Source organism: Diceros bicornis, chromosome 19 (genome assembly GCF_020826845.1).
Source record: "Diceros bicornis minor isolate mBicDic1 chromosome 19, mDicBic1.mat.cur, whole genome shotgun sequence".
NCBI classification, from domain to species: Eukaryota; Metazoa; Chordata; class Mammalia; order Perissodactyla; family Rhinocerotidae; genus Diceros; species Diceros bicornis.
In genome coordinates this window covers 49,672,370-49,698,831 of record NC_080758.1, presented here as the reverse complement: position 1 = coordinate 49,698,831, position 26,462 = coordinate 49,672,370, and the positions used below count along the sequence as shown (strand labels likewise).

At 47.0% G+C, this 26,462-nt stretch overlaps 2 protein-coding genes across 9 annotated transcripts; one reads left to right on the top strand and one right to left on the bottom strand.

Moving 5' to 3' along the window:
* Nucleotides 1-1,321: 1,321 nt before the first annotated feature.
* Nucleotides 1,322-12,396, bottom strand: GZF1 (GDNF inducible zinc finger protein 1). Of its 8 annotated transcripts, XM_058563339.1 has the most exons (7): nt 11,629-11,704; nt 10,757-10,828; nt 8,544-9,922; nt 7,086-7,180; nt 5,312-5,479; nt 4,479-4,685; nt 1,322-3,487 (listed from the first exon to the last, which is right to left on the bottom strand). In XM_058563339.1, the coding sequence occupies exons 3-7, from the start codon at nt 9,899-9,901 to the stop codon at nt 3,183-3,185; spliced, it is 2,133 nt and encodes a 710-aa protein (XP_058419322.1). In that variant the 5' UTR covers nt 9,902-9,922; nt 10,757-10,828; nt 11,629-11,704; the 3' UTR covers nt 1,322-3,182. The 8 variants fall into 8 exon arrangements, with proteins under 8 accessions (XP_058419322.1, XP_058419323.1, XP_058419320.1 ...); XM_058563340.1 differs by lacking the exons at nt 10,757-10,828; nt 11,629-11,704 and adding an exon at nt 12,335-12,396; XM_058563337.1 differs by lacking the exons at nt 10,757-10,828; nt 11,629-11,704 and adding an exon at nt 11,712-12,287.
* On the top strand, nt 11,688-24,980 carry LOC131418217 (basic proline-rich protein-like). The gene is made up of 5 exons (XM_058562210.1): nt 11,688-11,786; nt 11,879-13,127; nt 20,609-20,882; nt 21,034-21,203; nt 24,403-24,980. Exons 1-5 carry the CDS (start codon nt 11,688-11,690, stop codon nt 24,978-24,980), a joined length of 2,370 nt encoding a protein of 789 aa, XP_058418193.1.
* The last annotated feature ends 1,482 nt before the right edge of the window (nt 24,981-26,462 follow it).

The window sequence follows — 26,462 nt, the reverse complement described above, 5'->3', positions numbered from 1 at the left end:
CAGGCGCGCACTGACGCACCGCTTGTCAAGCCATGCTGTGGCGGAGTCCCATATAAAGTACACGAAGATGGGCACAGATATGAGCCCAGGGCCAATCTTCCTCAGCCAAGAGAGGAAGATTGGCATCAGAGGTTAGCTCGCCAAAAAAAAAAAGAATGGTAGAACAGGCCATCCCAATCTGGGAATTCTGAGAAGTTGTTGACCAGTTAAGGTTAGTTTATCATTCAAATGTCTCTTCTCAGAATCATTATTTCCTAACAGAAGCCACCATGGTGGTTTAAAAACCTGGTTTTGCCAGCCTTGGTAAGAGTCTCTGTACAGATTGGCAAAGGTTAAGTGGGTGGTTTCTGGGGCTTGGCTAGGGTGGCATGACAGATGGCCCTCTGACCCATGTTTGTAGCCTGCTCAGTTCTATCTGCCCATCTTGGTAGATGTGAACAAATGACCCTCTGCATGGGTATGCCCCCCTCCCCCGAGATAACATTGCTACTTCAAGTGATGTGAACACCATCCTTTAGTTAAGGAGACAGCACTCATTTGGTCTCAAAAAATGTCCCTGGTGTGGCAAGGTATAAAATTTAACAGGTTGGAATTAAATTAAACTACCTATGTAAAACCACATTTCTGTTAAAATCGCTTTTAATAAAAGGCTTCCCCTGCCATATGGCCCCTGGTTTTTTACTCTGTACAACAAATTTTGGTAAAACTCAAGGCAGCAAGCGCTTTGGAGTTTGGGCTGAGAGTATTTCCCAGAAATGGTTGGAAGGCACTAATCACCTCCTCAGTGGCCTTTCCTGATGCACAGCAGGGCCACCACTGAGGGTACTTCCCTAATCCTGGATTGGGGACTGACATACTCAGAGGGTAGCCTTGCTGTCATTCAGCGAGGCTGTACGTGGATTAATAGAGGGAGATGCCCACAAATCCCTCTGTGATGAGTCTTTGCCAGGGTGTTTGGATTTCTCTGTTCTCAGGGGCAGCCTGACCATAACCCCCAGGAAGTGGACACAGAAATGGATATAGTTGGAGAAGTCTTTGTGATGCAGACTTTAACATTACATTGAAGGAACCAGTCCACTTCCACATTCCAGCTGCACAGGTTATTCTGCGTAAGCAGAGGTCAGTGTTACTCATCACCAGGCCTCTCACTTCTGAATAAATGTGCAGTGCAATCCACATAGTTTAATAGATTAATCCTAGGACTATAGACCCTGATTTTAAATTTCATTATCCATGAAATTAAGGAAATTATACTTGTTTCAATTAAGAACCTTATTTCTATAAAGCCTAAATTCTAATAATGGAAATACACTTGCAAAACTATTTTTACAAAGCAAACATTTATTAACACATTAAATGATTTTTTGTAGAATTTCTAAAAGAAATTCAAGACAAAAATTCTTCCAGTAGGTAACAAAATAATCTATTATTTAAATTCTTTCTCATTGGGATGACTTTATTCCTTGAAACAGTACATCAGCTGGGCAGGTTCATTCTCTCACGGAGAATAAAATGGCTGTCTGACAGTCACTGTTTTGTTCTATAAACACAACTAGGATATGTTGTCGTAATTGAATCTGAAGTAATTCAGTACTGCTACCTTCAAGAGCAAGTGTGAAACGTGTTATCAGCACCTGAGACACCTTAGAGTGGCTTGAGTATTCACTTGACCATGTCAGAAGTTAGAACAAAATAAGCATTTATGAAGAAAGTCTCCTTCCCTCATTAGTTTCTGGCATAGTGCAGCTGTATCTTCATCCTGGAACTCACAGAGAAAGTACCTTTCTCTTAGAAAACAAAAGTGTTTTCACAGCAAGTTTAATTAATAAATTAAAACGCAGGGGAAAAAAGCAACTAGTGAACAAAAGAATTCTCCTCCTTCAAGGTTCTCTTTTTAAATTAATGTGTTTAGGGTTACACGTGAGCCAAAGCACTTTGCATGCGGCAACATACCCAAGCCACTAGAACCAAGAGTCAGATTAGGAAAGACAGCAGAATTATCTTTCCACTGCAAATTCATTTTGAGCAAAAGGCCAGCATGAGACAGACAAAGGAGCATTTAAGACAAAGTCATTGGTTCCTCATAACGCACTCTTAAGGCGGCATCATCACAGATGAGTGCTAAAGCTTTCGGTCCCCTCAGCTGTATTCTCACGTGCTCCCAAGGAAACAAATGTCTGGCGATTACTTGTCTGTGTCAGGCTCTTGATGTGGAAATGAGAAATTCTGCACTTCTGAAAATTACAGAAATTAAGTCAGAAAAACCTAGCAAAAATATTAATACTCTGTGTTCTAAGATTTGCCACAATCACCTCATTGCTACTCATGAATAAAAGGACTACACGATGATTCAAGTATTCTAAAGCCTCTTGCTTAATTTTTCACACCTCTTTGCAAAAACCACACTGTTTGCTGCTATAATCTTTGGTAGGACACCTTTTACCTAATCAGATTTTTAGGAATGAAACCAAACGTTTCATTTCCAAAGTTATTTTGTGGCAAATTTCCTTGCTGCATACGTGCTGTGAGTAGAGATTATACTAAGCTATTTCACAAGTGTTCAATTTCTCATTCTTTTTTTAGCGCCTACAAACGGGGGTAGAAGGGAATGAATGCAATAATCCATTTCTTCAGTCCCATTCAAGGGTCCCCAGAGCAGATCTGATTTGCCTTCAATTCAACAGGAAAGAAACAGCCGAAAATACATGGCCCCAATTTTATTTCAGCTTTGTAGAAAAATACCTTAAAAGTATCAGAAATAAACCCACATGGAAGTATAAGGCAGGCTGAGACACCAGGGAGACCATTAAAAGCAATTGCATGAGCTGGATCAATGCTCTGTACTAAGATGAAGCAGTTGTCCAAACTTCATAAACATCAAGATAATCAAGCGTTAGAATGATTAACGCATACAACTACACAAGTGAGGTTACGTTAACTGCCTTGTTTGTTGATAAAGTGTAGCTGAGATCATGCAGATCAGGATTTTTAAGGGAAAGCTTTAAAAACACTTTGATAAAGACGTGCAAGTTAGCAGAAATTCAGAGAAACCTGCTGAAGCTGTTCTTGCCCACTTCTTTGCCCATAGACAGTCTTTTTCTTAGCCCCTGACATTATCTCGTGTACAGCTATCACACGCAAAGAGACAGGATGAGACCTGTTTGGCAGGTAACTTCAAGCTCTTATTCCATGTTGGTCAAAGAGTGAAGTTGTGTGGGCATTGAGTCTGTCTGTGGAGTCAGCTCGCTAAGCTCACTGATGGTGGTGGCCAGCAGAGCATCCTGGGACACCATGGAATCATCTGACTTGCAGGCCGTGTCTGCAGAGCTGTTCTCGTGCACGGTAGATACGCTGTCTTGGACTGTCGCCAGGTTGTGAAAATGGCCATTTTCTGCAAAAGACAGCAATTTATCTGAAAGTTTGGATGATGCATATTCTTCATCAGGCTGTTCAGTCTTGTGCCCTTCATCATTCTTGGGTGAGCCATCTACAATAACAAGGAAAGACTTCCATGGAGTATTCTTATCATGTATCTACAAATCAAACACAAAACAACAGTCACTTAATGTGTTTCTAAACAAGTATCTGTAAATCTCCCAATTCACAGCTACTTATTAACAAGTACATCTTTTAAAACAATAGTCTCGGGGGACGGCCCTGTGGCTTAGCGGTTAAGTGCGCGCTCCGCTACTGGCCGCCCGGGTTCGGATCCTGGGCGCGCACCGACGCACCACTTCTCCGGCCATGCTGAGGCCGCGTCCCCACATACAGCAACTAGAAGGATGTGCAACTATGACACACAACTATCTACTGGGGTTTTGGGGAAAAAAAAAAAAGGAGGATTGACAATAGATGTTAGCTCAGGGCTGGTCTTCCTCAGCAAAAAGAGGAGGATTAGCATGGATGTTAGCTCAGGGCTGATCTTCCTCACAAAAAAAATAAATAAATAAAACAATAGTCTTGGGGCCGGCCTCGTGGCTTAGCGGTTAAGTGTGTGCGCTGTGCTACTGGCAGCCTGGGTTCGGATCCCGGGCGCGCACCAACGCACCGCTTGTCCAGCTATGCTGAGGCGGCATCCCACATAACAGCAACTAGAAGGATGTGCAACTATGACATACAACTATCTACTGGGGCTTTGGGGAGAAAAAGGGGAAAAAAAAAGGAGGAGGATTTGCAATAGATGTTAGCTCAGGGCTGATCTTCCTCACAAAAAAAAAAAACACTAGCCTCTCTTCAACAAATTTAGTTTCTACTGCAGCAAAATGCCCTTTCACTAATGGTCAAATATCTTTTTACCACCATCACCGTTAGAATGTATTTATCACAGGTTGCACCTTCCTGCGCTTTGAGACCTGGTCCTTCACTTCACACTGTGAGTGTACTCACTGCAGAGAAAAGCTGAGGAAAGACCTGTCATCTTCTATAACCATCTTATGGAATGGTGACAGGTGTTTCTGACTGTGTAGGATTGTGCGTACCTAAGGACCAGCAGTTTGTCATTCTTAAAGAAGCCAGACTATTGCTTACGGAGGTATGCCGCCGGAGAGTGGACTTGTCAGTAAACGTCCGTCCACATGCGTTACACATGAACGGCTTCTCTCCCGTGTGGATCCGATGGTGGCGCTGTAGAGCATTGAGCTGGGTGAACTGCTTACCACATTGGTCGCAACAATAGGGACGTTCCCCTGAGACAAGAAGAAGAGAAAACTACTGGTTGGTCTCTTTAGCCTACTGTACCTTATTTTGATTACACTCTGGAATAATGCTGTTTGTAAACCACTGGAAAGCATCAGCTTTCCACCATAAGGAAGGCTATGTTGGGAATGATTCAAGGGTCAACTGACAGGCACGAATCTACTATCGCTATAATACCAGGAGTTTATGCTCTACACCAAAAAAGGGCCAACACCCATGCAGGCAGCTGGTATTACACCTATAGAAATTTTACCTATTTTCCACAGTAATGGAATATAAAATCCCAAGTCGCATAATAACTGAATGTGCATGCATCTGTGTATAATATAGTCTAATATGTACCTAATACACCTAATATGTACAAATCATTATGCCTAATTCTAATGGGAAAATGTTATAATGTTCACATATCCACATCCATATTCAAACATTCAAACCTTTTCAGTTTCTTAGAGCCAGAAACTCAAAAATTTAAAAATGCTATTATGACACACACAGTTTGGCCGAAGGTCTTTCCTAAAGCTAAATTCCACGTAATTTTCTAGTAAATCAAAAACCGTTGGGAAATTTTTCTTGCCACGTTGAACTCCCTTCTTTGGCAACATTCCAGCCATACCTGTGTGGACTTTAATATGCTGGTAAAGTGAATTCCGCTGGGCAAAAGTCCTAAAACAAACTTCACATTTAAAGGGTTTGGATCCAGTATGGATTCTATTGTGATGTTTTAAATACTCCTTAGAAGCAAAACTCTTGCCACACGTTTCACACATAAAAGGTCTTTCACCTACGTGAAAAGATGAAACAAAAAGTTAGAAATGATACAGGCACTAGAACACACCAGAATAGTGGGTCCACACTCTTAAAACCCATATGAACTCAAAAGTGCTTTTGACGGGCAGTGTGTTACATTTCCTAGTAAAAATTAGCATAAAACATCTATTCATGTAAGATGCTTACTACTTGCTGAAAGCTGTTGTAAAATATCCTTGAAATCTCAAGAAAGATTCCACTAGACTAGAATTAAAGAGAGATCATTCAGCAGCTCACAATTTGAAAATTTAGTCATTCCAAACAAAATAATTTTACAACTTGTTTGGAGGAATTGTTGGATTTTTTCAAAGTACTTCTGTGGGTCTTTATCGGAATGAAAGTCCCTCTTGAAAGGAGGTTCACATTGGATATATGTGCACGACTATTCCAGAATAGCAAAGCCCCGTCACCTGGATTGGCTTACAGGACAAGAAAAAAAGGTTTCAATACTATTTCACATTACGTAGTTTGAGTCCTTTAATCCCACAAATCAAACTCATCTGATTATTAGGTGTGCCCCTGATTTCACCAACATCAAAATAAAAATACTAGCTTTAGTAAAATCTGACTATATTAATATTTTCACCAAATGACCAATTCTAACAATCTTTCAGTGTGACATAACCTCACTTCCACCCCCAAGCATCTGTTAGACACCAGTTCAGCTCCTTTTAGTCTAGTAATTCATGTCATTAAATGCCTCATCTCTGTCTTGCCTGCATTTGAACTTGAGGCTCATATGATAGTCCTTAGAAGTAAAAATTTACAAATGCAAGCAAATAAGAAGGAACTGGGTTAGTATGATAACTACATTCAACAGTTAGATTCTGTATGCTTCTGTACCATATACAACAGGGTTCTAAACTCAGGATTATTGTGCTGAATCAGAAGAAAGCCAACTTAAATTTTCTCCCTCACATAAAAAAATCCCCCAAATTTTGGATAACAGAAACGAGATAATTCCACCACCTTAACACATCACGTAATTTATTTTCTTCTAGTCTTTTATGTGCAGGTTTTCAATATAGTTGGGATTAAGGGATTAACTATGCTTAATTGTGTGTTTTTCAAGTCTATATCCAAGCACAGGTGTTTTTCATACTGTTCAGAGCCCTTACTAGGAATAGCCAGGTCATTAGCCAGGAGGAGGTGGATTTACGAGTTTACTGAACTACTTCCTTTGGTTGGACAATCAGGTTGTTTCCAATGCTTTGTTATTAGAAAAAGCAAGAAGAGGGATAATAGCATATAGCCTTTTCCATATTGTGAACAATTTCTTTAGACTGATTCCTGGAAATGGAATTTGGGACTAAAACAGTAGGGCCTGTTTCATACCTCTTGATACGTAAGTCTCACATGCCAGTTCCCACTGCTCAGTGTGCAGAGGCCATCGCCACAAGCACACCAGCCCTGGAGGCAGTGGGCATATTTTATTTATTCATTTTTGCTCATTTACTAGATGGAAAAGCTATATCATGGTTCTAACCTGCACCACTTTGGGAGATGCCAACTTCTAAATAAATTGCAGTTTCCTTCTACAGCTAGGAAAGACATTCAATCACAACAGCATGAGTATTTACCTGTGTGACACCTTTTATGATAAATCAGCATGTGGTTCTGAGTGAATCTTGCACCACATTCATCACAGACAAAAGGTTTTTCCCCTGTATGAATTCTGAAAGTACAACATTCAGATGATAACTTAGGATGTATTTAAAACCTCACTTTGCAATACAATTTCCACTCTAGTCTGCAAAGATAGTTTATTCCAAGAGACCACACGAGAATGACTGGAGTGAAAGGTGAAGAGGCCCATAGTCTCCATCCCCAAATCCGTTTCTGCACAAGGCCAAAAACGGACATGTTTCCCAGAGACGCTGAATGACCACCCACATCTGCCTTATGCTGGACAGCAGGAGCAGGCAAAGACCACGCCTTTGCATATTTTTTAAAACACTAACTAGTACCGTGTGCTATGTGTAAAGCTTTCTCGTTCAGAATAATCAACTACAAACACCTTAGGAATTATTGCTGACAAAGTACCAACACATGATCAAAAATTTTACTATCATTTCCTGATACAACATAACCAGTCTAGAAAGAACTGTTCTCAAAATGCTGAAGAAACCTGGTTTCTGAGGAGTATGAATAAGCATTTTAATTTCACAACTAGCATGAAGTAGCCATCAACCACGATTTACTGAGCACTTCCTACAACAAGTTTTTAAACTTGCAGGGAGTAAAAAGATGATGAACACCATGCTACCACCCCAACCCCAACAACTGGCCCAGGTGTGAAGGCAGATCTAGAATAGAGTAGAAGAATGCTTGTCTGGATTTCAAGCATAAATGCTAATGTCACCCACAGAAAACACCGTCCTAATTCTGGAGTTTAGACTAACCAATGACACACTTGCCAAGCCTGAGAACAAACAGACAAGACCAGAGAGATGTCCCAAAGCCCTCAATGTCATCTCACTGAGGTCTTTAATGGGACTATAGAACCCAGGTGGTCACAGGCCCAAGTTCTAAATGAAGAGTCAGGAGGAGAGAAATAAAGGGAATTAGCCCCAACTCCTCAAGTACGGCGGGAACCAAGCACCAAAGGCTACTCTGGGAGGGGAGAGCCCTGGCCTGCAGACGAGACTCGTGCCGTGTGGCGTTTACAGCAGCCCTCCACTGCGGTGGGGACGCTAGGTGCTGTGTGCAGGCGTCCATGTGTGAATGTGGATAGGAGGAGGGAGGGTCCTCATGGGCCTGAGGCCTGTAGGAACACTACAGGATTTTGTAGCGTTGAAGAGCAATCTCTCAGCATCTCTACGCAGAGAGAGAATTTAAAGATGTCTCAAATAGCCTCCCAACTTTTGGAGGGAACAAGTTAACAAGCGAAATATCTAGAGACGTAGCCACACTGGTCCAAATCCTAGAACCACCTCAATTTCTCAACACGCATTCAAGAAAATAAGCCACATTCTAGAAAAAAAATATTTTCATAGGGTCTATATTTCCCAGGACACCCCTCCACCCAGAGCCCGCACCTCATGTGGGTCTTCAGAGCCGAGGGCTGCGAGAACTTGGCCTCGCACTCCGTGCAGCCGTAGGGCTTGTGGCCCGTGTGCGTCCGCTCGTGCAGCCGCAGGGCCGTCTTGGAGCTCAGGCCCTTGCCGCACTGCTGGCACTGGTGGCGCTCGCCCCCGCCCTCGTGCACCTGCACCACATGCCGCTTGACATCCTTCTTCCTTTTGAACTTCTTCCCACACAGCTCACACGGGAAGTGGCGCTCGCTGCTGTGCACGTGGCGCTGGTGGCTCTTCAGGTTACAGCGGTTGGCGAAGGTCTGGCCGCAGGTGTCGCAGCGGTGGACCACCTCCGTGGCCACTCCGTGGTGGTGCCTGATGTGCTTCAGGAAGCTCTTCTCATACAAAAAGGCTTTTTCACAGATAGTGCACTTAAAGTTGCTCTTCTTCTTCTCCCCCTCCTCATCCTCCTCCTCCTCTTCATCCCCCTGCCCTGCTTTCTGCAGCACCTCCTCCACCTCTACCCCAGCATTGTAATCCGCGGTTTTTGGAATTGGCTCCATCTCTGTTCCCACAGTGTCTGGGCTGGGGTCTTGGGGACCCCTGTAGTCCCTCACATCATCCTCAGCACTTTTCTGCTGCTCTCGGAGTCTTCTTGTGTATTTCTTTTTAGGGATTTCCACAAATACCTTTCTTCCAGCCAGCCTTCCACTAGCTCTTCTGACTTTAGGGTAGGGAGGCTTAACTACATCTTTTTTCTTGTCTGGTTTGTCCTTGGACTTCCTCAGGGGCATATCTGGCAACATGCCGTTGCTAATTCTCTCCACTGGGGGAGCTGAGGAATCCGCACAGCCATTGGCAAGAGGACTGTCAGCGGGCACACCTGCCTGAGCATCAGGAGCAACAGTGACTTGGGAGACACTGCTCCCTTCCTCCTCCTGAGACTCCGAGAAATTCTGCAACTCCAAAAGTACCGACTCCAACATCTGTTTCTTTAATTGAAAACAAGTTTCCGATAAGTCCAAACATTTTAGCTTTTCAGCCATTTCTAGCATTCGCTGCACCCGGTCTTCTTCCACCTGTACCTTTGCAGTGTAGACAAACTCAAGAAATGAAGCAAAGTCAACAACCTGCACTTCATTTAAGTAGACATTAGTCCTAGTGCCATCCACGGTCTTCTCATTAAGGAACATTTCCTTAAAAAACTTGCTAGTGGCTGCCAGCACCGCCTTATGGGCCATGAATTCTTCTCGGACGCCCTGGTACTCCACGCTGACAGTCACGTCACACAGGTGACCGAGAAGACGTAGCTGATGCATTTCATGCAGAAGGTTAAATGGTGAGGATTTGGATTCCAGCAGAACTGCACCGCTTTCCATGTTTCTTCTTTCCTAAAACAGCTTTGAAAACAAAACCAAGAATTATTCATGCATGAGCAATCACTGACATAAAAGGATAAAAAGTATGAGGATTATTTCAGGGCCGGCCCCGTGGCTTAGCGGTTAAGTGCTCGTGCTCTGCTGCTCGTGGCCCGGGTTCGGACCCCGGGCGTGCACCGAAGCACTGCTTCTCCGGCCATGCTGAGGCCGCGTCCCACATAGAGCAACTAGAACGATGTGCAGCTATGACATACAACTATCTACTGGGGCTTTGGGGCAAAAAAATAAATAAATAAATAAATAAATAAATAAATAAAAAAAGTATGAGGATTATTTCAGATCTTTAGAGAATACAAACTGATTAACAACCTAAACCTAACTTTTCTTATGTAAACATTCAAATCACACTTCACTTTCTAGTTTTCTTAAGTGAATTCCTGATGCACCCTCATAATATGTGCATGAAAAAATAGAATGTTACTAAGATTTCCCCCAGATAAACATAAATGATTAAAGTTTTAATTAATGAAATACATTAAAGCAGTAATTTGCTTACAGACACAGATCCCAAAACTGTAACAGAATTTATGGCAACAATAATATCTAGTTCTTTGATCAGGAAATCCAATAATAAAAAAAAACACATGGCCTCCACCATCTGGGAGCAAACCTTAGAGAATCATGTCTGCCTTTGAAAACAACCAAATAAACAAATACTTTCCATGAGGAAAAGTCCATGGAAAAGTAGACCACAAGCCATGGCCATTTCTAACACCCCTAAACTACCTCATAATTTGAATTACTGTTACTCTACTGAAGGAATGCAAGTTCCACAGCTTTCACAAACTGTGTTACCTTGAACAAGTAACTTAACTTCTCTGAACCTTAGTTTGCTCCTCTGCAGAAGGCTAGCAGGTCACTGTGAGGCTTCAAAGAATGCAAACATGTCAAGTGCTTACAGCTGTGTTAGCGAGTTGTTACTGGCTTTCTATGCGCCAGGCCTGGCACATCCCATTTCACTATCATCCCCATTTCACAGACGAGGAACCCACATGGGAACAGTAAGTGGTTGGGCTGGGCCTGGAGCCCGGGCCTGGTGGACTCTGGACTCAGTGAAAGTGCTCAGCACGCCCCCACCTCAGCCTTGCCAAATGCAGAGAGCTGCTTCCACTCCCTGGGTCTTCCCACAGCAGTGGGTATTGCAGACTGCATCCCCGCCCCACCCCGAGGCTCCTCTCCTTGGCCTCCTCAGTACCCCATACCATCCTGGGTCATTTCTTCTGCTCTGCTGGCTCTACTCTCTCCTCAGACTCCCTGAATATGTGCTTTCTCCTCAAGGTTCATCGCTAACCTGCTCTTGAATCTACCTTCCTCTTCAAGTTTGCTCTGGTTCCTAAATCTCCACCCACCCATCCACAGTACCCACCTTCCTTCTAACCTCCTTCAGCCAGCTCTCAGATGTCACCTCAACTCAATATGTCTATAGCATAACTTGTCTTCACCTTCCCAATCTCACCTCTCTCGACTTTTCCCGTCCCATCCACCATACTTCTTTCCGTACCCAGGGCTACAACTGGCTTCCCCCAACCACCAGCTCCCGAAACATGAAAAAAGACTGCCCTCTGAGAGCTCAGCTGTAAAAGGAGATCTAGGAAGCCTGAGCAGTGTCCCCTGAAGGAGGCTCCACAGTAAACTAGAAACACTGACCCAGCCTGAGTAAAGGATACGTGGTGTGGGGGCGGGGCGGTGAGGGAGTCCAGGCCCGCCTCCGGAGAAATGGCCGCAGATGGCTCCTGATGCCCATACGCACCAGCAGCCCTGCACTTCCCCAACCTCGGCCAACGCGGCCCTCGGGCAGACGTGCGGACTCACAGCCGGCCTGACGGTGATTTCTGAGCCAATCAGCAGAGCAGTTTCTGAGCACGGTTTCCCATTCTGCCCGACCACAGGGAGAGAAGGCAGTGATCACGGCGACAGGAACACTTCGGCCTAGGTGACAGCTGCATCTCCCACTGTAACTGGCTGGCACCCTGGCCGTCGCCTCCGTCCCGAGCATCAGCCTACGTCGGCGCTCCCAGCGGCCCTCCAGACCGGGGAGGCTGCAGCGCTCCAGCCCGGCCCGAGCCCGAGTCAGCACCGGCTCCGAAGGCGCCCGCCCCGCCCCGGCCACCCGCGCACTGGCCCCGAGGCCACCTGATCGGCACACTTCCGAAAGACACGGGGCCCCGCTGCAGGCGGACCCGAGTGCGAGCCCGGCATCCACGGCTTGCGCGTGATCGGGCCTGGCCTGCGGCCCCGGGCCGCCCCGGCTCCTGCACCCCCGAGGCCCGCCGCCCTTCCGGGGGGCCCGCGCGGCCGGCCGCTCCTGCCCACGGACAGCCGGGAGGCGGCGGCTGGGAAGAGGGCGGGAGGGCCCGCGAGCAGCGCACTCACCTCCCAGCCGGCCCGCCGCAGCCGCGCATCCGCTGGACCAGGCCTGCGGGACAGGAGGCCGGCTGGGCGGGGAGTGGCACCCGCGCGGGCAGCGCCGATTGGCCGCCGCGGGCCCCTCCCCGCCTCCGGAAGCCCCGCCCCCGCGCGGGGAGGGAGGCAGGGGCTGCGCGCGCACGTCCTATTGCGGAAGCCGCTCGGGCCGAGTTACGTGATCCGACGTACGTTGGGGCCGCGCGTCGGTCCGGCCGTACAGGGTGGCGCCGCCCACCGCCTGCCAAGTTCTGCGCCTGCGCAGAAGGCCGCAACGGCGACCCTGCGGCTCTCTGCGGCGCGGCGGGCGGGGCTGGCGCAGGCCCCAGAGGTCACGTGAGCGGCGGGCGCGGTCACCTGGGGTCCGTGCCTGGCTGCTGGCCTCCGTCGCCGGCGGTCTGCGTGCTGGCGTGCCTGGGCGGACACAGCCTCTGCGTGCGCCGGGACCTGGTCCGACTGGCCCTCGAGGGGCGGACCACGCCCCCTGTCCCCGCGGCGCGGATCATTGTCGGGAGGCCTCGGCGCGCACACGGCCTGGCGAGTCGTCAGGGACTCCCCGGAACCGCGGCCTTGGGAACAGTTCCTGCCCTGGGCTCCGAGTCCTGTGGCTCAGGGCCGTGCTGTGCCGGCCCGACACGGCCCCGGTCACACCCGCCGAGGGGACCCCTGGGCTCAGACCCGGGTCTCAGTGCGTTCCGACCTCGGGCCGGCGCCGGGCCGCCGCCAGGCTCCGCGAGGGCACTGCCCCTTCCCGCGGCCGGCGGTGCCCTCGGCTCTCCTGTCGGGAGTGCTGGACCGACACAGACTCCAACGAGGAGGCTCAGCTCTTCCTCCTGGAAATAGTTTCCTCTCCTCTTGTCTCTTTGAGCATTTAGAAACTGGTCATTATGAATTCTTTATCCTCTCTTTGAAATGTAGATAAATCCTTTTGGAGATTAGCTAGGCCTTGTGTCAGCTTTATGACCTAGAACCTAGAAAAGTCCTTCTCAGGGCCTGGGCGCCGTCTCTCTGAAATGTAAACGTCCAGGGGATAGCGCCCAATTCCCCGTTTCCTGGGAATGTAGGAGCCTCGCTTCAGTGGGCGCCGTGCTCCAAGTTGCAAGACTAAGACTTGTCATAAAGATATGAGAGGTGTGTTTTTCCTCTGGATAACCAATAGCTGACCTAGATGGTCATCCCAATTACCAGGTGGAGTTAGGATGAACTAGGACCGATAGCGCTTTCAAGTCCTCTCACTGGAGGACTAGTTACTGTTTATGTTGAGAATATGTACGTAATGGGTTGTACCTCGTTGGCTACAGGAAAGGGTGAGATTTCTTTCTGCCTTTGCCAGCTGCCTGTGATGCGCATCCAATTCTGGTTTAATGCTTACTCAGCAATGAAAGTATTTTATTTCTCTCTTACCTTTGTGGAGAAGATTTCTGGATTGGGAGACTTTAATTGTATTCTCCCAGCAGGAGCAAGCTTCCCACACAAAGTAGGTGCTCAGTCAAGATTTGAAGAATGAATGATAGGCATCTTTGCTTTGGCACACTATCTTTTTATTTGCATCCCATGATTCCAGGAGATTGAAATAAACACAATTTTCACTTGTGGCCCAGAGAAGGTCCAGAATCATTTTTTATTTTATGATTTCGTTTTGCATTACAAAAAGGTGATTTGCTTCCTCACTTACCTCAGTGCTTGTTAGCCATTTGTATATCTCCTCTGGAGAAATTTCTATTCAGATCCTTTGCCCATTTTTTTTTTTTTAGTTGTCTTTTTATTATTGAGTTGTAAGAGTTCTTTTTATGTTCTAGATAAAAGTCCCTTATCAGATAATATAATTTGCAAATATTTCTCCTATCCTGTGGATTGTCTTCATTTTCCTGATGGTGTCTTTTGAAGCACAGCATTTTTAAATTTTGATGAAATCCAATCTATTTTTTCTTTTGCTTTTGGAAACCAGGGCCTAATCCAAGGTCACGATGATTTACACCTGTTTTCCTCTAAAAGTTTTGTAGTTTTAGCTCTTACATTTAGGTCTTTGATCCATTTTGAGTTCATTTTTGTATATGGTGTGAGGTAGGAGTCCCACTTAATTCTTTTGCATGTCATTATCCAGTTGTCCCAGCATCATTCGTTGAAAAGACTGTGATTTCCCATTAAACTGTCTTGGCCTCTTTGTCAAAAACCATCTGACCGTAATGTGAGGGTTTACTTCTGGACTCTCAACTCTAGTCAATCAATTGATCCATACGACTGTCCTTATGTCAGTACCGCACTGTCTTAACTATTATGTATATTTTTTCTTAGGTTTTTGATGATCAGTCACTCTTTTTTGGGGGGGTTCTTCCACTGATTGTAAACTCAGAAAATGCTTCTAAATGTAAAGAAGAGAGGAGAGGAAGGGAGAAAGTGTCGAGATGATGCCCTGAGAGCCTATCATGTCCAGAAGAGGATACAGACTTGGCTTGGAGATTCCTAATGGCCAAAGAGAAAAAGACTGTAAAGCGTTGTCTACTATCTGTTTTGTAGTCTTTTGCCTCTGATCAGCTGGTGAGCGAGACAGTCGTCCAGTACACTGGCCGAGGTTTTTGTCTTGTCCAGATTCATGTATTCTGTAGAAAAACAAGATGTTAACTGCAGTGGATAAACACTTATTTACATGAACAGTGTGTCTATAAGAAACCAGATAAACATCAGAACGAGATGGTCAGTGATGGCTGCATTACAGATCCTGTGTCCTCTGCGGGGGACTACATGGGTACAGAAGGACTTAAGGAAGCAGGCTAATGAGAGACTCATGGATTCTAGGCCAAAAATGCCACTACTTAACCTGTGATTTGGGGCAAGCACCTCACCTAGTCTGTCAGTATTTGTCTGTCTGAGAGCTCCTGGCCACGGGGGAGGCCATGGGGGTGTTCCTGGCACTCTATTTCACCACAGTGTTGGACAAGCTGAAAGAAAGTGTTTTAATGGGTTAGTGGTGCAGGCTCCTTGCTAGCTAGTGTCCAAACAAGGCAGTTCCTTGGTGAGAATCCTAGAACATAGAGATAGGCAAGAAGTCCATGCTCATTTACAGACATCCTGGGTGCAGAGCAGTTGATCTGGGATGGGCACATGGCAGGCTGCTGGAGTGGCCACAGATCTGTTTCTTGACTGACTGGTGGTTATAAGAATGTCTTTTACTAAGATTAACACTTGCCTTGTGTGGTTTTTCTGTATCTGTGTTTTATTTTTCAGTAAAAAGAAAATAAAATTAGGATACAGAAGACACACTCATTCTCTTCTACCAAAGGAACGTGTGCTCAAGGAGTGTACATGTCCCAATGTTGACTGCAGATGTGGCTAAACAGCCAGTTCTCCCTTGGTCTTTTGTTTCCCACATTGTAATAATTAGGGTCACTAAAATCACTAACCAGGTCTCTTCAGTTGCATTATAGCCCCACTTGGCTCCTACAAGCAAAGCAAAAGGAAAGGTATGTGTCACTTTAAATTGCTGATCCTGCCAGGAGCCAAAGATCTTTCCCAAGTGAGATTATAGAAACAAAATTTGAGGAATTCTAGCAATTGAGCCAACTATGTAATAACTTGAAAAATGTGCTACAAACACATAGAAATGAAAGCTTAAATACAACAAGTATCTTTTCAAATGCATGGCCGAGTTTACAAGAAATTTGGGAAATTTCTAGGGTCCAGAAATGAAGAGTGGGCCCAAAAGCAAATCTGTAAGTGAGTGAGCTGTGGCTGGCCTAGGAAGGGGGTGTGGGTCTGGTCTTAATAGTCCCGGAGTTGGGATTTCCATACCCACACACAGTCTGGAAACAAGGGAGATCACTGCATAAAGCTGAGACCCACAAAGAACCACACCCCCAGTGAAAGAGCAGATTAGGATAAAAAATTTATCCACCAGCACAGAAAATCTAGAAAGTTGTTGGGCTCACCCGGAGCTTAGGGTGTAAAAGTTTTCCCTGAGGATTTATAACTATGGGCCTGCCTGACACATCAAGTTGTGGTTCAAAATTATGCTACCCATGAAACCTGGGAACTCCTTAACTTGCACATTAACCTGGTCTCTGGTCAGAAACATCCCAGGGACAGCTGTAGAAGCCGATGCAAAACTGCTCTGGAGGGAGGTACACACTCCCAGCTCAGGCTTCAGAGGGTCCAGCTTACCGCAGATGAACTCACAATTCAAAACTGGAAAACAGAAGAAGAAGAGGCTTGCATGAGAGCGAGGAGGCCAGCAGTGTAACAAACAGCAGGTTAGACCCCTAAGAACTTCAGTAAAACTCTCAGCTTATAAAATAAAAATGTTTATATTATTTAAAACAAGAGAAGGACTTAAACATATTAGAAAGAATAGGAGCAAGCAGATATGAAAAAGGACTAAATAAAACTTCTGAAAATTAAAATATACTCACTGAAATTAAAAGCTCCATTGATAGTAGTTTAGGCACAGCTGAAGAATTACTGGATTGGAAATAGAACCGAGGAAATTGCCAAGAATGCAATAGAGACGTAGGATGGGAAATATGAAAGAGAGGTTAAGAAAGAGCAGAGAATAAGAAAGTCTAACAGACAGTCATGCGTTGCTTAATGACAGGGCTGTGTTCTGAGAAATGCATCATTAGCCGATTTCATCATTGTGTGAACATCATAGAGTGCACTTACACAAACCTAGATGATGTAGCCTGCTACACACCTAGGCTACATGGTGCTAATCTTATGGGACCACCGTGGTATATGTGATTCGTTGTTGACTGAAATGTCGTTATGTGGCACATGACTGTAATAGGAGTTCAAGAAGGAAAAAGAGACTGAGAAGCAATATTCAAAGAGATAATGGCTGATAATTTTCCAGAATTGAATAAAGAAATTCTGAGATTTGGGAAGGATAAATAAAAATAAATTCACATCTCACACAATGTAATGAAATTGCAGAATATCAGAACCAAAGAGACCTTTAAATTATCCAGAGATAGACCAGAGGAAATTGATTAAAATTCTCCAAGGAACATGAAAGGAAATATGTGATCTATACATAAGATTTGTGAGGAGGGCCGACAGGTAAAGAAAAGAACATAGGCATCCACAAATTCAGCAGCAGAAATACTGAAGAGCAAGTAGCGGGTTTCTTTATAGAAATAATACGGATGAATTACACAGAAAAACAAAATCCTCATTTAAGAACAGAGATTTTTCTTGCTCTCAATTTTTCTAGTCTCTGGTCTTATCCCAGGTGTGATGGTTAGTTTTTTGTCAACTTGACTGGCCTAAGGGATGCCCAGATAGCTGGTAAGATATTATTTCTAGGTGTATCTGTGAGGCTGTTTCTGGAAGAGATTAGCATTTGGTTCAATAGACTGAGGAGAGAGAAATGCCCTCCCCAATGTGGGCCGCATCATCCAATCCTATGGGGGCCCGAATGAAACAAAGAGGCAAAGGAAGGGCAAATTCTTTTCTTGAGCTGTGATGTTAATCTTTTCCTGCCCTTGGACGTCGGAGCTCCTGGTTCTGAGGCCTTTGCACTTGGACTGCATTATACCACCCATTTTCCTGGTTCTCCAGCTTGCACATGAAGACTGTAGGACTTCTCAGCCTCCATAACCTACGTGAGCCAATTCCTATAATAAATCTCCTCTCATATACATTGCTCTCTCTCTATATATATCCTATTGGTTCTGTTTCTGTGGAGAACCCTGGCTAATACACCTGGGCAGACTCCTCCATTCTATGTCCTCTAACCGCCTTGACCCTGAGCTGTTCTCTTTAGCCTTCCTCTTAATTTAACTCTGTCACTTTCTGATCCTATCCTACAATTCTTGGCACTATGATATGCTCTCAGGAGAGAAATCCTATTAAATCTATGGCCTCAATTAATTCTTCTGTTCCAAAGTCCCCAAACCAATACATCTTGAAATACGAGTCCATTATACTTAAAATTTAGTTATATATGAAAGAGGTTTCTTTTGTAATGAATCTATATTACAATGTAAAAATTCTGATAGAGTTTTTATTAAAATTGGGTGTTATATTTTATTATTATTTTCAAGTGAATGTCTGGTGCAAGTTCAACTTCTTATAAATAAATACAACATTAGATAATGATTCATTCACTTACCTACCATAATGTTCGAAACAGATGAGTCCAGCATGAAGGTTCCAAATTAAATTATAGTCTTAGCTCTCTAGTGACTAAACAAATATTTCTATCTGCCATTTCAATGTCTTATCACTTTGGCTGGTTCTTCACTAAGCAATTCCAACAGTAAGTCAAAGTGATTAAAAGTGTAAACTCTTAAAAATCCTGACAAAACCTCACATAACTTATGTGACCTCATTATCTGTGTGCGTATCTCTCTCTCTCTCACACACACACACACTCACTCACACTCTGCGGTCCATAACATGAGTTATAGGCAGCATTCTGCAGAACCAGAAGAACAGCATCCACATTTATGGAACTTCTCGCTGGTATAGGTTCCAGTGTGCCTGGTCCACCACACTTTGTGACAGGAGGAGACGGCTGGAGGTTTTCCTCTTTTCATGCTCCCAGAGGACAGGACACTTTACCCTCTTGTCAGAGGGCACTGGGGGGAGCGCCGCTTCTCTGGCAGTTGGAGAAACGCTGCCTGCACACGCTATGGCCAGACCAGAGGAAGACATTGATCCTGTCTGCGGTCTCCGTGCAGGACTGCCCACAGTTCTGCAGGCCCTGGGGTCCAAGGAGAGTGCAGTCATGACTACATGGGCTTCCCTAGCAGGGCAGGGCAGCTTGGCCCACCATCTCTGCTGCGGCTCCCACCCCCTCCGCTCCCTTCCATCTGACCACAGGCATTTCTAGTTTCCAGGCTGATCCCACCAGGCCTTTTGCATCTGGGCATTCTAGATGCCCACCCAAGAGCTCGCTCCCTGCTGATGAGGCTCTGTGCACACGCGTCCCACAGTTTTCTCTTCCCCGGTCTGCTTTTTCCATCCCTGGCCCACAGACCGTGGGGACCTGCCAGTCTCACACACCTGATGCTTCAGTGACACCACTCCAAGCCTTCCATTTGCCCTCATTTCTTCACAAATATCCAGCAGACCCTGGCACTCATGTCTCTCAGCTACCCCTCTCATTCAGTGCAATTTTTCTAGTCAATTTTTTCAATGCAGACAAATTCCAGAAATGAGGCAAATTCCTCTGTGCAAATGTCATCAAAACAATCTCTCTCAATATCTGACATCTCATCTTTGAGACCAAGTCCCTTAAAGCAACTACTTGAAGCAGCTAAGATGCTTTGTGGACCAAAAACGCTCCCTGGCTCCCCAGGTGAGCAGGGTGCCGCGTCACAGCCCGAGAGCAGCCCAGCTGGTAAGAGGCTGCAGGACACGCGGAGGCTTCAGGCGGCAGCTTTCTGTCTCATGAGCAGTTTCTTCTTTTCCATTCGATAAGGGAGGGAGGAAAAAGGAATAACCAGAACTGGAGCAATGCAATACAAAACCAGCAAAGAACACAAATAGACAATTCACATAAGACGACACATGGCAGAGACAATGGAATCCATAAAAACAACGATAAACCAACAAATACAACAGATTGACCGGAAGTTAAACATACTGTTTGATGCAGCAGCAGTTTGCATGGGAAATGCAGTCTCAGGGGCAGTTGAAAAATAGCTATGTATATACACATATACATATACACATAATCATGTAACTGTCCCTACCCTTTAGCCCTCCTGAAGGAGTAATGGCAGCGAACAATTTTCATGTAAGGGAGTTCACTGCAGTGCACTATATTAGTGAAAATTTGGACACAACCTCCTCTCCCACAAGGAGACAACTGAGTATTTTATGATATATCCATGCACTGGTTTATTATGTAGTCATTATCATTAAAATAACTTGAAAAATGTTTAATGGAACTTGTGGCAATCATTTCACAATGTGTATGTATATATATATCAAATTATCATGTTGTACACTTTAAAGGTATACAATTTTATTTGTCAATTAACTTCAGTAAAGCTGGAAAAAATGTTTAATGGCTTGGGGAAATGCTCACCCGATTATAAAGAGTAAAGAAGAATAGACTATTTTACATAGGAAACGATCTAATTTAAAAACAAATCTGTAGAACTAGACGCAAAGAACGTACACCAGAAATTTTTACAATGTTATAAACCAATAAAAAAAAAAAAAAAAGAACGAAATCAAAATCTAAACTGCACTAACACGTGTGCAGAAGACCGCGCAACCGCAAGGCCCAACCACCAGCGCCTGCCTCGCCCGCCCCCTGCGCCCGCCCCCTGCGCCCGCCCCCTGCGCCCGCCCCCTGCGCCCGCCCCCTGCGCCCGCCCCCTGCGCCCGCCCCCTGCGCCCGCCCCGCCCCTCACCTGTGCCGCTACCGCCCGCCCGGCAAGTCGGGCCACGCCCCTTACGGGAGGGCAGGACCGCAGCACTCGCTGCTCATTGGCTGTCGGGCAGCCTTACAATTGGTCCTGGGCGGTCGCAGGATAATGACGTCAGCCTCCCTGCGTGAGACCACGAGGTGTGCAGCGTGCGCGGGTAGAAAAAGCTGTGGTGTCGCAATGTTGTGTGGGGGCCAGCGGGGTCGAGGGTTCTGGTGCATAATCTTCCCTGCAGAGCTGCCCGCAGTCCTCCGATGCCCCCTTTTGGCCGGGCTGCCCACCCTCCGTCAGCCCGCTGGGCGGAGACGCTGGAGCCGTCGGCGGGGCGCTTTGGACTCTGAGGGTCGCGGGCGGCCTCCGCGCATCGCCGGGAGAGCAGCAGCCCCGGGGCCGAGGCCGTGGCGACCCGGAGCCCGGGCGCAGGGTGGGCTCTACCGAGGAACGACGTCGCCGCCTAGTGGGTGATTTTTCTAATGTCCGAATTCCAAGGCGCTGAAATGCTATAAATTACATTCCAGTAGATCAAATTAAGCATATTTAGGGTAGCTTGGGAATCGATCAAGAGTTTGAGTTTTAGCACGTCTTCACCTACCTTAAATTTGGTTACGTTATCAGAACTTTATTTCTCACAAGGTTAGTTGGTGACTTTTTAAATTTTAAAGTGTATTTTTCTGTGAGACCCCAGTGTTTCAATGGGACATCTACCTGGAGACTTCTCCATTGCTCAGGTCAGACTCAGGTTGGGCTGTTCTGTGGGAAGAAGTGAGGCTACTCTGCGAATGCCCACGACTTGAATGCCCTTTACTTCTGGCTGCGAAAACACATTCCTAATTCTTACATGAAATTTTAATTTAAAAAGCAAGACGTGCACACTGCATAAAAAATGAAGAGTCTAAGGACATACAGCAGCAAATGCCTTGTCCTCACATTAAAACCCTCGAATCCAAACCCTGAGGTCAGCCTTCCATCAGTTCTTGCCAGTCCTCCCAGAAAGCCCATGTGTACAGAGCAAGCCTATGTGCAATCTCAGCCTTTTAAAAAAACAAAGCAATTTCTTCATCTGTAAAATGAGGTTGAAAATAGTGTAAAGCACCTTGAACAGTTCTTGGGATGTTGTTCTCACTGACTGTGACAACTGTTGTTAATATTCAACAAAGAGTTTGAACTTTGCTTTTCTGACGACCAATAAATCTCAAAGATTGTGTCATATCATTCATATCACGGACAGGTCTACCTCTTGTTTTCAAGGCTGCACGATAGTCCATTGTGTGGAAATATTGTGAGTTTTTAAATCTCTTATTGGTGGGTGCTTTCCCTAATATCTTACAAAGACTGCTATGATGAATTATCTTAAATGAAGATCTGGGTATATGGGCAATTGCATTTGCAAAATACATATACATAGAAATGGGACTACAGGAATAAGAGGAGTACGTTTTAAATGTCACTTGCCCTCAGAAGAGCTTGCACCAATCAATGCCCCCAACAACTGAGCAGGAATGCTCCTTTTCCTGGACCCTGGCCAACATTGGGTACAGCAAAACTGTTTGGTCCATTATCACTATGATAAATGAAAAGTGGTGATTAATATTGGTTGGACAACTTTGATTGCAAGTAGCAGAAAGGCCCATCAAACTGTTTTAGATGGTAAAATGGCTTTATTGATTCCCATAAGACCTGGAGGTGGCTTTGGCGTCAGATTACTCCCATAGGGCATCAAAGCCACCAAGAACACAATTTCCTTTTCCCCTCTGCTCTTCAGTTCTGTTTGCTGGGCCCAGGTCTCTGAACCTACCACTCTTTCAAGGGCAATAGCATTACTCTGAGTGCCTGAGACCCATGAGGAGGTTTACCCAGAGATAAGCAGGGGTTCAATCCCCTGAAAATCGGTTACAAATGGGATACCAGGGAAATTGCCACAACATCCACTATAGTCCTCCTTTGTAATGTGCATTTTTAAAATGAAGTTGAGGTGAGCATCTTGTCCAATATCAATAGGCCATCTGTATTTCTGTGATCTGCATGCATGAGTCCATTTCCAAGTTTTCCATTTTGCTAAGCCTGAGATTTATAGAAGCTCTTTAAATGGTAAAGAAATTATCTTTGTCCTGTGTAGCAAATATTTTCCCAGATTCACTGGCATCCTTGAGGATGCTATGAACACCTCTTTCTTCACAAGCTTCCCTCCACTCCCACTCCCAACCTTGCCCCTGCCCATCATGTGGAAATGACAGTAGAAAAGTTGACTGGCCATGAGATTGTTTCTGTTGGCTGTCTAAACTGGGCTGAGACTAAGGTGAGATGAGTGGGTGCCTAAGGCGCACAGTGAAAGGAGGCGCTGGCTCTCAGGCTTGTTCAGGTGCTCGTGCATGGGTACGTACAGCCCTGAGAGCAGCACCTCCTTAACTTTTGCACCCTAGTTAGCTCATCTCACCCAGACCCAACCCTGTGTCTAGAGGACAAAGCAACCTTCTGCAGTTTCCAGTTTGCCGTTTACAAAGGAGAGACTGCCTGAATTAGGCAAGGTTGTGGGGAAGGCAGGGCTGGTGTTTAAGGTCAGCCAAAGCAGCATTTAATCTCTGAACTTCCCCAAAGACCCCACGGCTACAACTCTGAAAGTAGCTCCTACCAGACTCTTCCTAATCTGAGAGGATAAACTCATCTTCAAGTAATTTGGGGGGAATTTAGGATTCTCTAGTCCTGTTGCCCTGTTAAATCTCAGCTTCAGTGTCAGGATCCTGAAGGAAACCCTTCCCATCTTGCCCCCAGTGCTTTAGGGGTTGGGTAGATTGTATTGATGATCGATGGCCTCGGTTCCTCACCCCACATGTGCCCACCCTTTTTCCCATGTGTTTTCAGGTTCTCCCATAAGAGGCAGCGTCTATTTCCATATCTGTTGACCCTGAACTCAGCCATGTGACTTGATTGGGCCAATGCAATGTGTAGGAGTGACAGTGTGCCAGTTCCAAGCCTTGTCCTCAAGAGGCCAAGCCCGTACCTACTTGCAGTCTGCACCTCTGCCATCGCCATTAGACTACCATGGCAAAGCCCACTGATCCCAGGAGGAAGATGAGGGCATGTGTAGCAGAGATTTGCCAGCTAAGGTGAACCAGCTCAGCTCAGGCGAGAAGAGCCCCAACCTGCAAACTCAAATGAGATCAGCCAAGCCTCAGCCTTATGTCACCTGAACTAGACAAAAGCTTCTGCTGTATGCTGCTGAGGTTTGGGGAATGTTTGTTACCCACATTATTGAAGCCGTAGTTACCTCACACAGAACCCTGCAGAAACCTATGCTGTCCTCTTCCAGCCGTCTTTACCTGTGGCTCCCCCACTTTGGACAATAAACCACTAGCACACAGAGATCTTGTTTTACGAACATGTGTATTTCCAAAGACCAGCACAATGCATAGACACCGTCATCTTAGCCAAATTCACAAATCTTCATTCTGCTGTGAGCTGTATTTTACTTTAGTGAAGACACAAGATATTTTGAAATATCGCTATGCTGTTTTGTTGGAAAAGTGCTGCAAACATTAAGTATACGCTTAACAGTGAGGGTAATATTAATTAATACTTTGCCTGGTTATCTTTAATTTCAGGAATAATAGAGACAAGGACGACAATCTGGACTGGCACGCAGCCGGCCTCTGGGATTCCCAGGGGACCCATCGCTGTCTCCTCTTGCCTCCCCACCCCCACCCCGGGCCTGGGCGGGCTCTCTGCCCCAAGAAGAACTGCGCGGCTGGAAGCTCTTAAGGGTCCTGCGGTCCTGCAGGCTGGACTTTTGGGGACAAACCACTGGTCACGAGCGGGCTCGCTTGACCCCGCCCGGCGCTTCGAGGCAGACCTCGGGCAGGAAATCGGGTCCACAGGGCAAAACCTTAAAAATCGACCGTGGGGTGTGCCTCCAGCCCCCTGCAGACTGGGTTCTGTCGGCGCCTGGCCCTCGGGTCTGTTCTCAGACGGAGGAGAAGGAGGAGCGCAGGCCCCACGGGTACCTCGGGCGTCTCGGGGAGCAGGGACGGTCCGGGCTGCGCCCCGCCGTGCCGAGCCGTCGGCTGTGCCCCGGCGGCAGCCTGCCCTCGGTGGACACCGCCCGGTGGCCGCTGGCGGGACGTGGGGCGCCCACGGAGCAACGCGGCGCTGGGCGCGCGGCGGGCGCGGCCTGGGGGCCTGGCGTCTGTCGGGCAGGGTTCCCGCGCCCAGGACTCCCCGTGTGTCGGGCCCCTGCCCCGTGAACAAAGCACGCTATACGTCTTTGCCCCGCGGGGTCAGGTTCTGGCCTGGAGCGGCCACGGCACGACGAGTAAAGGCAAGTATGTAACAGGCTGGAAAGTGATGCCTGCGCAGGCGGGGGCAGGGCGGCCCGAGGCTCGTCGTCCTGGATAGGGTAGGGCTCAGGGAGGCGACCTTGAGGAGGTGAGCTGTGAGCAAACATTTAAGGAGGTGCCAGCGCAGCCTGGGGACACCTGGGCAAAGATCTCCAGGCAGAGGCACAGGCCAGTGCAAAGGCGCGGCATGGGAGGGGTGGGGGGTAACGCGGCGTGGACGCCCGGCCCCCTCCGGGTCCAAGTCAGATCCCCACGGGGGCAGGGCGGCCAGTGGGGGCCGGGGGAGGGCGCGCGCTGGTGCCCACCCGCAACCTAGCCGGGAGTGCAGGAGGCATCGCGGGGCGAGGCGGGAGGCTCGGCTCTGGCCACGACCCGGCCACCCAGAAGGCTGGACCGACACGTGCACCCGGCCCGTTCCTCCTGCCATTCTGGGACGCCCCCAGACAGAGCACCCAGCGGCCGCGGCACAGGAATTGGGCCAGGGCTCCTCTCTGCGGGCGGGGATTCCCACCTGGAGGAGGCACTTCGCGCTCTCGCATCCCGCCTGGTGCTCTGCCTCCAAGGTCCAGCCTTCAGGCCAGACCCACCAGAGCCTCTTACCTGGCAGCCTTTCCGGGGCGGAGATCTTGCCCTACCGGGGGAGGGTTGGAGGAAGCGGATGGGAGCCAGGGAGCGGCGGGAAAGGGACCCACATTCGGTCTTCCCCACCTCCATCATTCCTGAGATTACAGGACAATCAGGCAAAGTTTTTCACGAAGTTGCGAGTACAAGTTTGAATCGTATATGTCTTCTCCCCCCTCCTCCACCCGTTGCCTTTATTCCAGCAGTGGAACCGGCAAGCAAACGCTGTCGATAACGCTTATATCGGCAGCCTTTAGAAACAGATGAAAAGGAACACGAATTTATAAATCTGGTTTAGAAAAATAATTGTAAGGCAAACCTAGGTGAAGAGGTTACTAGTTTTTCTTATTTTTGCAACTTTTTGTAAATTTTAAATGATTCTAAAACGAAAGTTTAAAAAATTAATTGTGCTGAGATGGTAAATAACCCCTCACGTGGGTTCTTTTTTATTCTTGCCCAAGTCCACAAGCCTGATGCGGGTGGGGGGCCGGGGGGTAGGAGAGGAAAGATGGCCACTGCCACGTCTCGGAGCAGGTCAGCTCAGGTCACACAGCTGCCGGGAGGCCAGCACAGCAAGGTCCGGTTTCTCTCTGTGGCTTTGGTTTGGTTTGATGATGGCCACAGTGGCTGGGCAGAGGGGTGGGCAGGTCTGAGAGAGGAGTGGTGAGGCCCAGACAGGGCAGGGGTGGGAGGGACAGGCGCTGGGGCCTGGAGGATGGGGAGGGGGAGAGGAGGAGAGTGACTGAGAGCATGCTGGCAGAAGAGAAA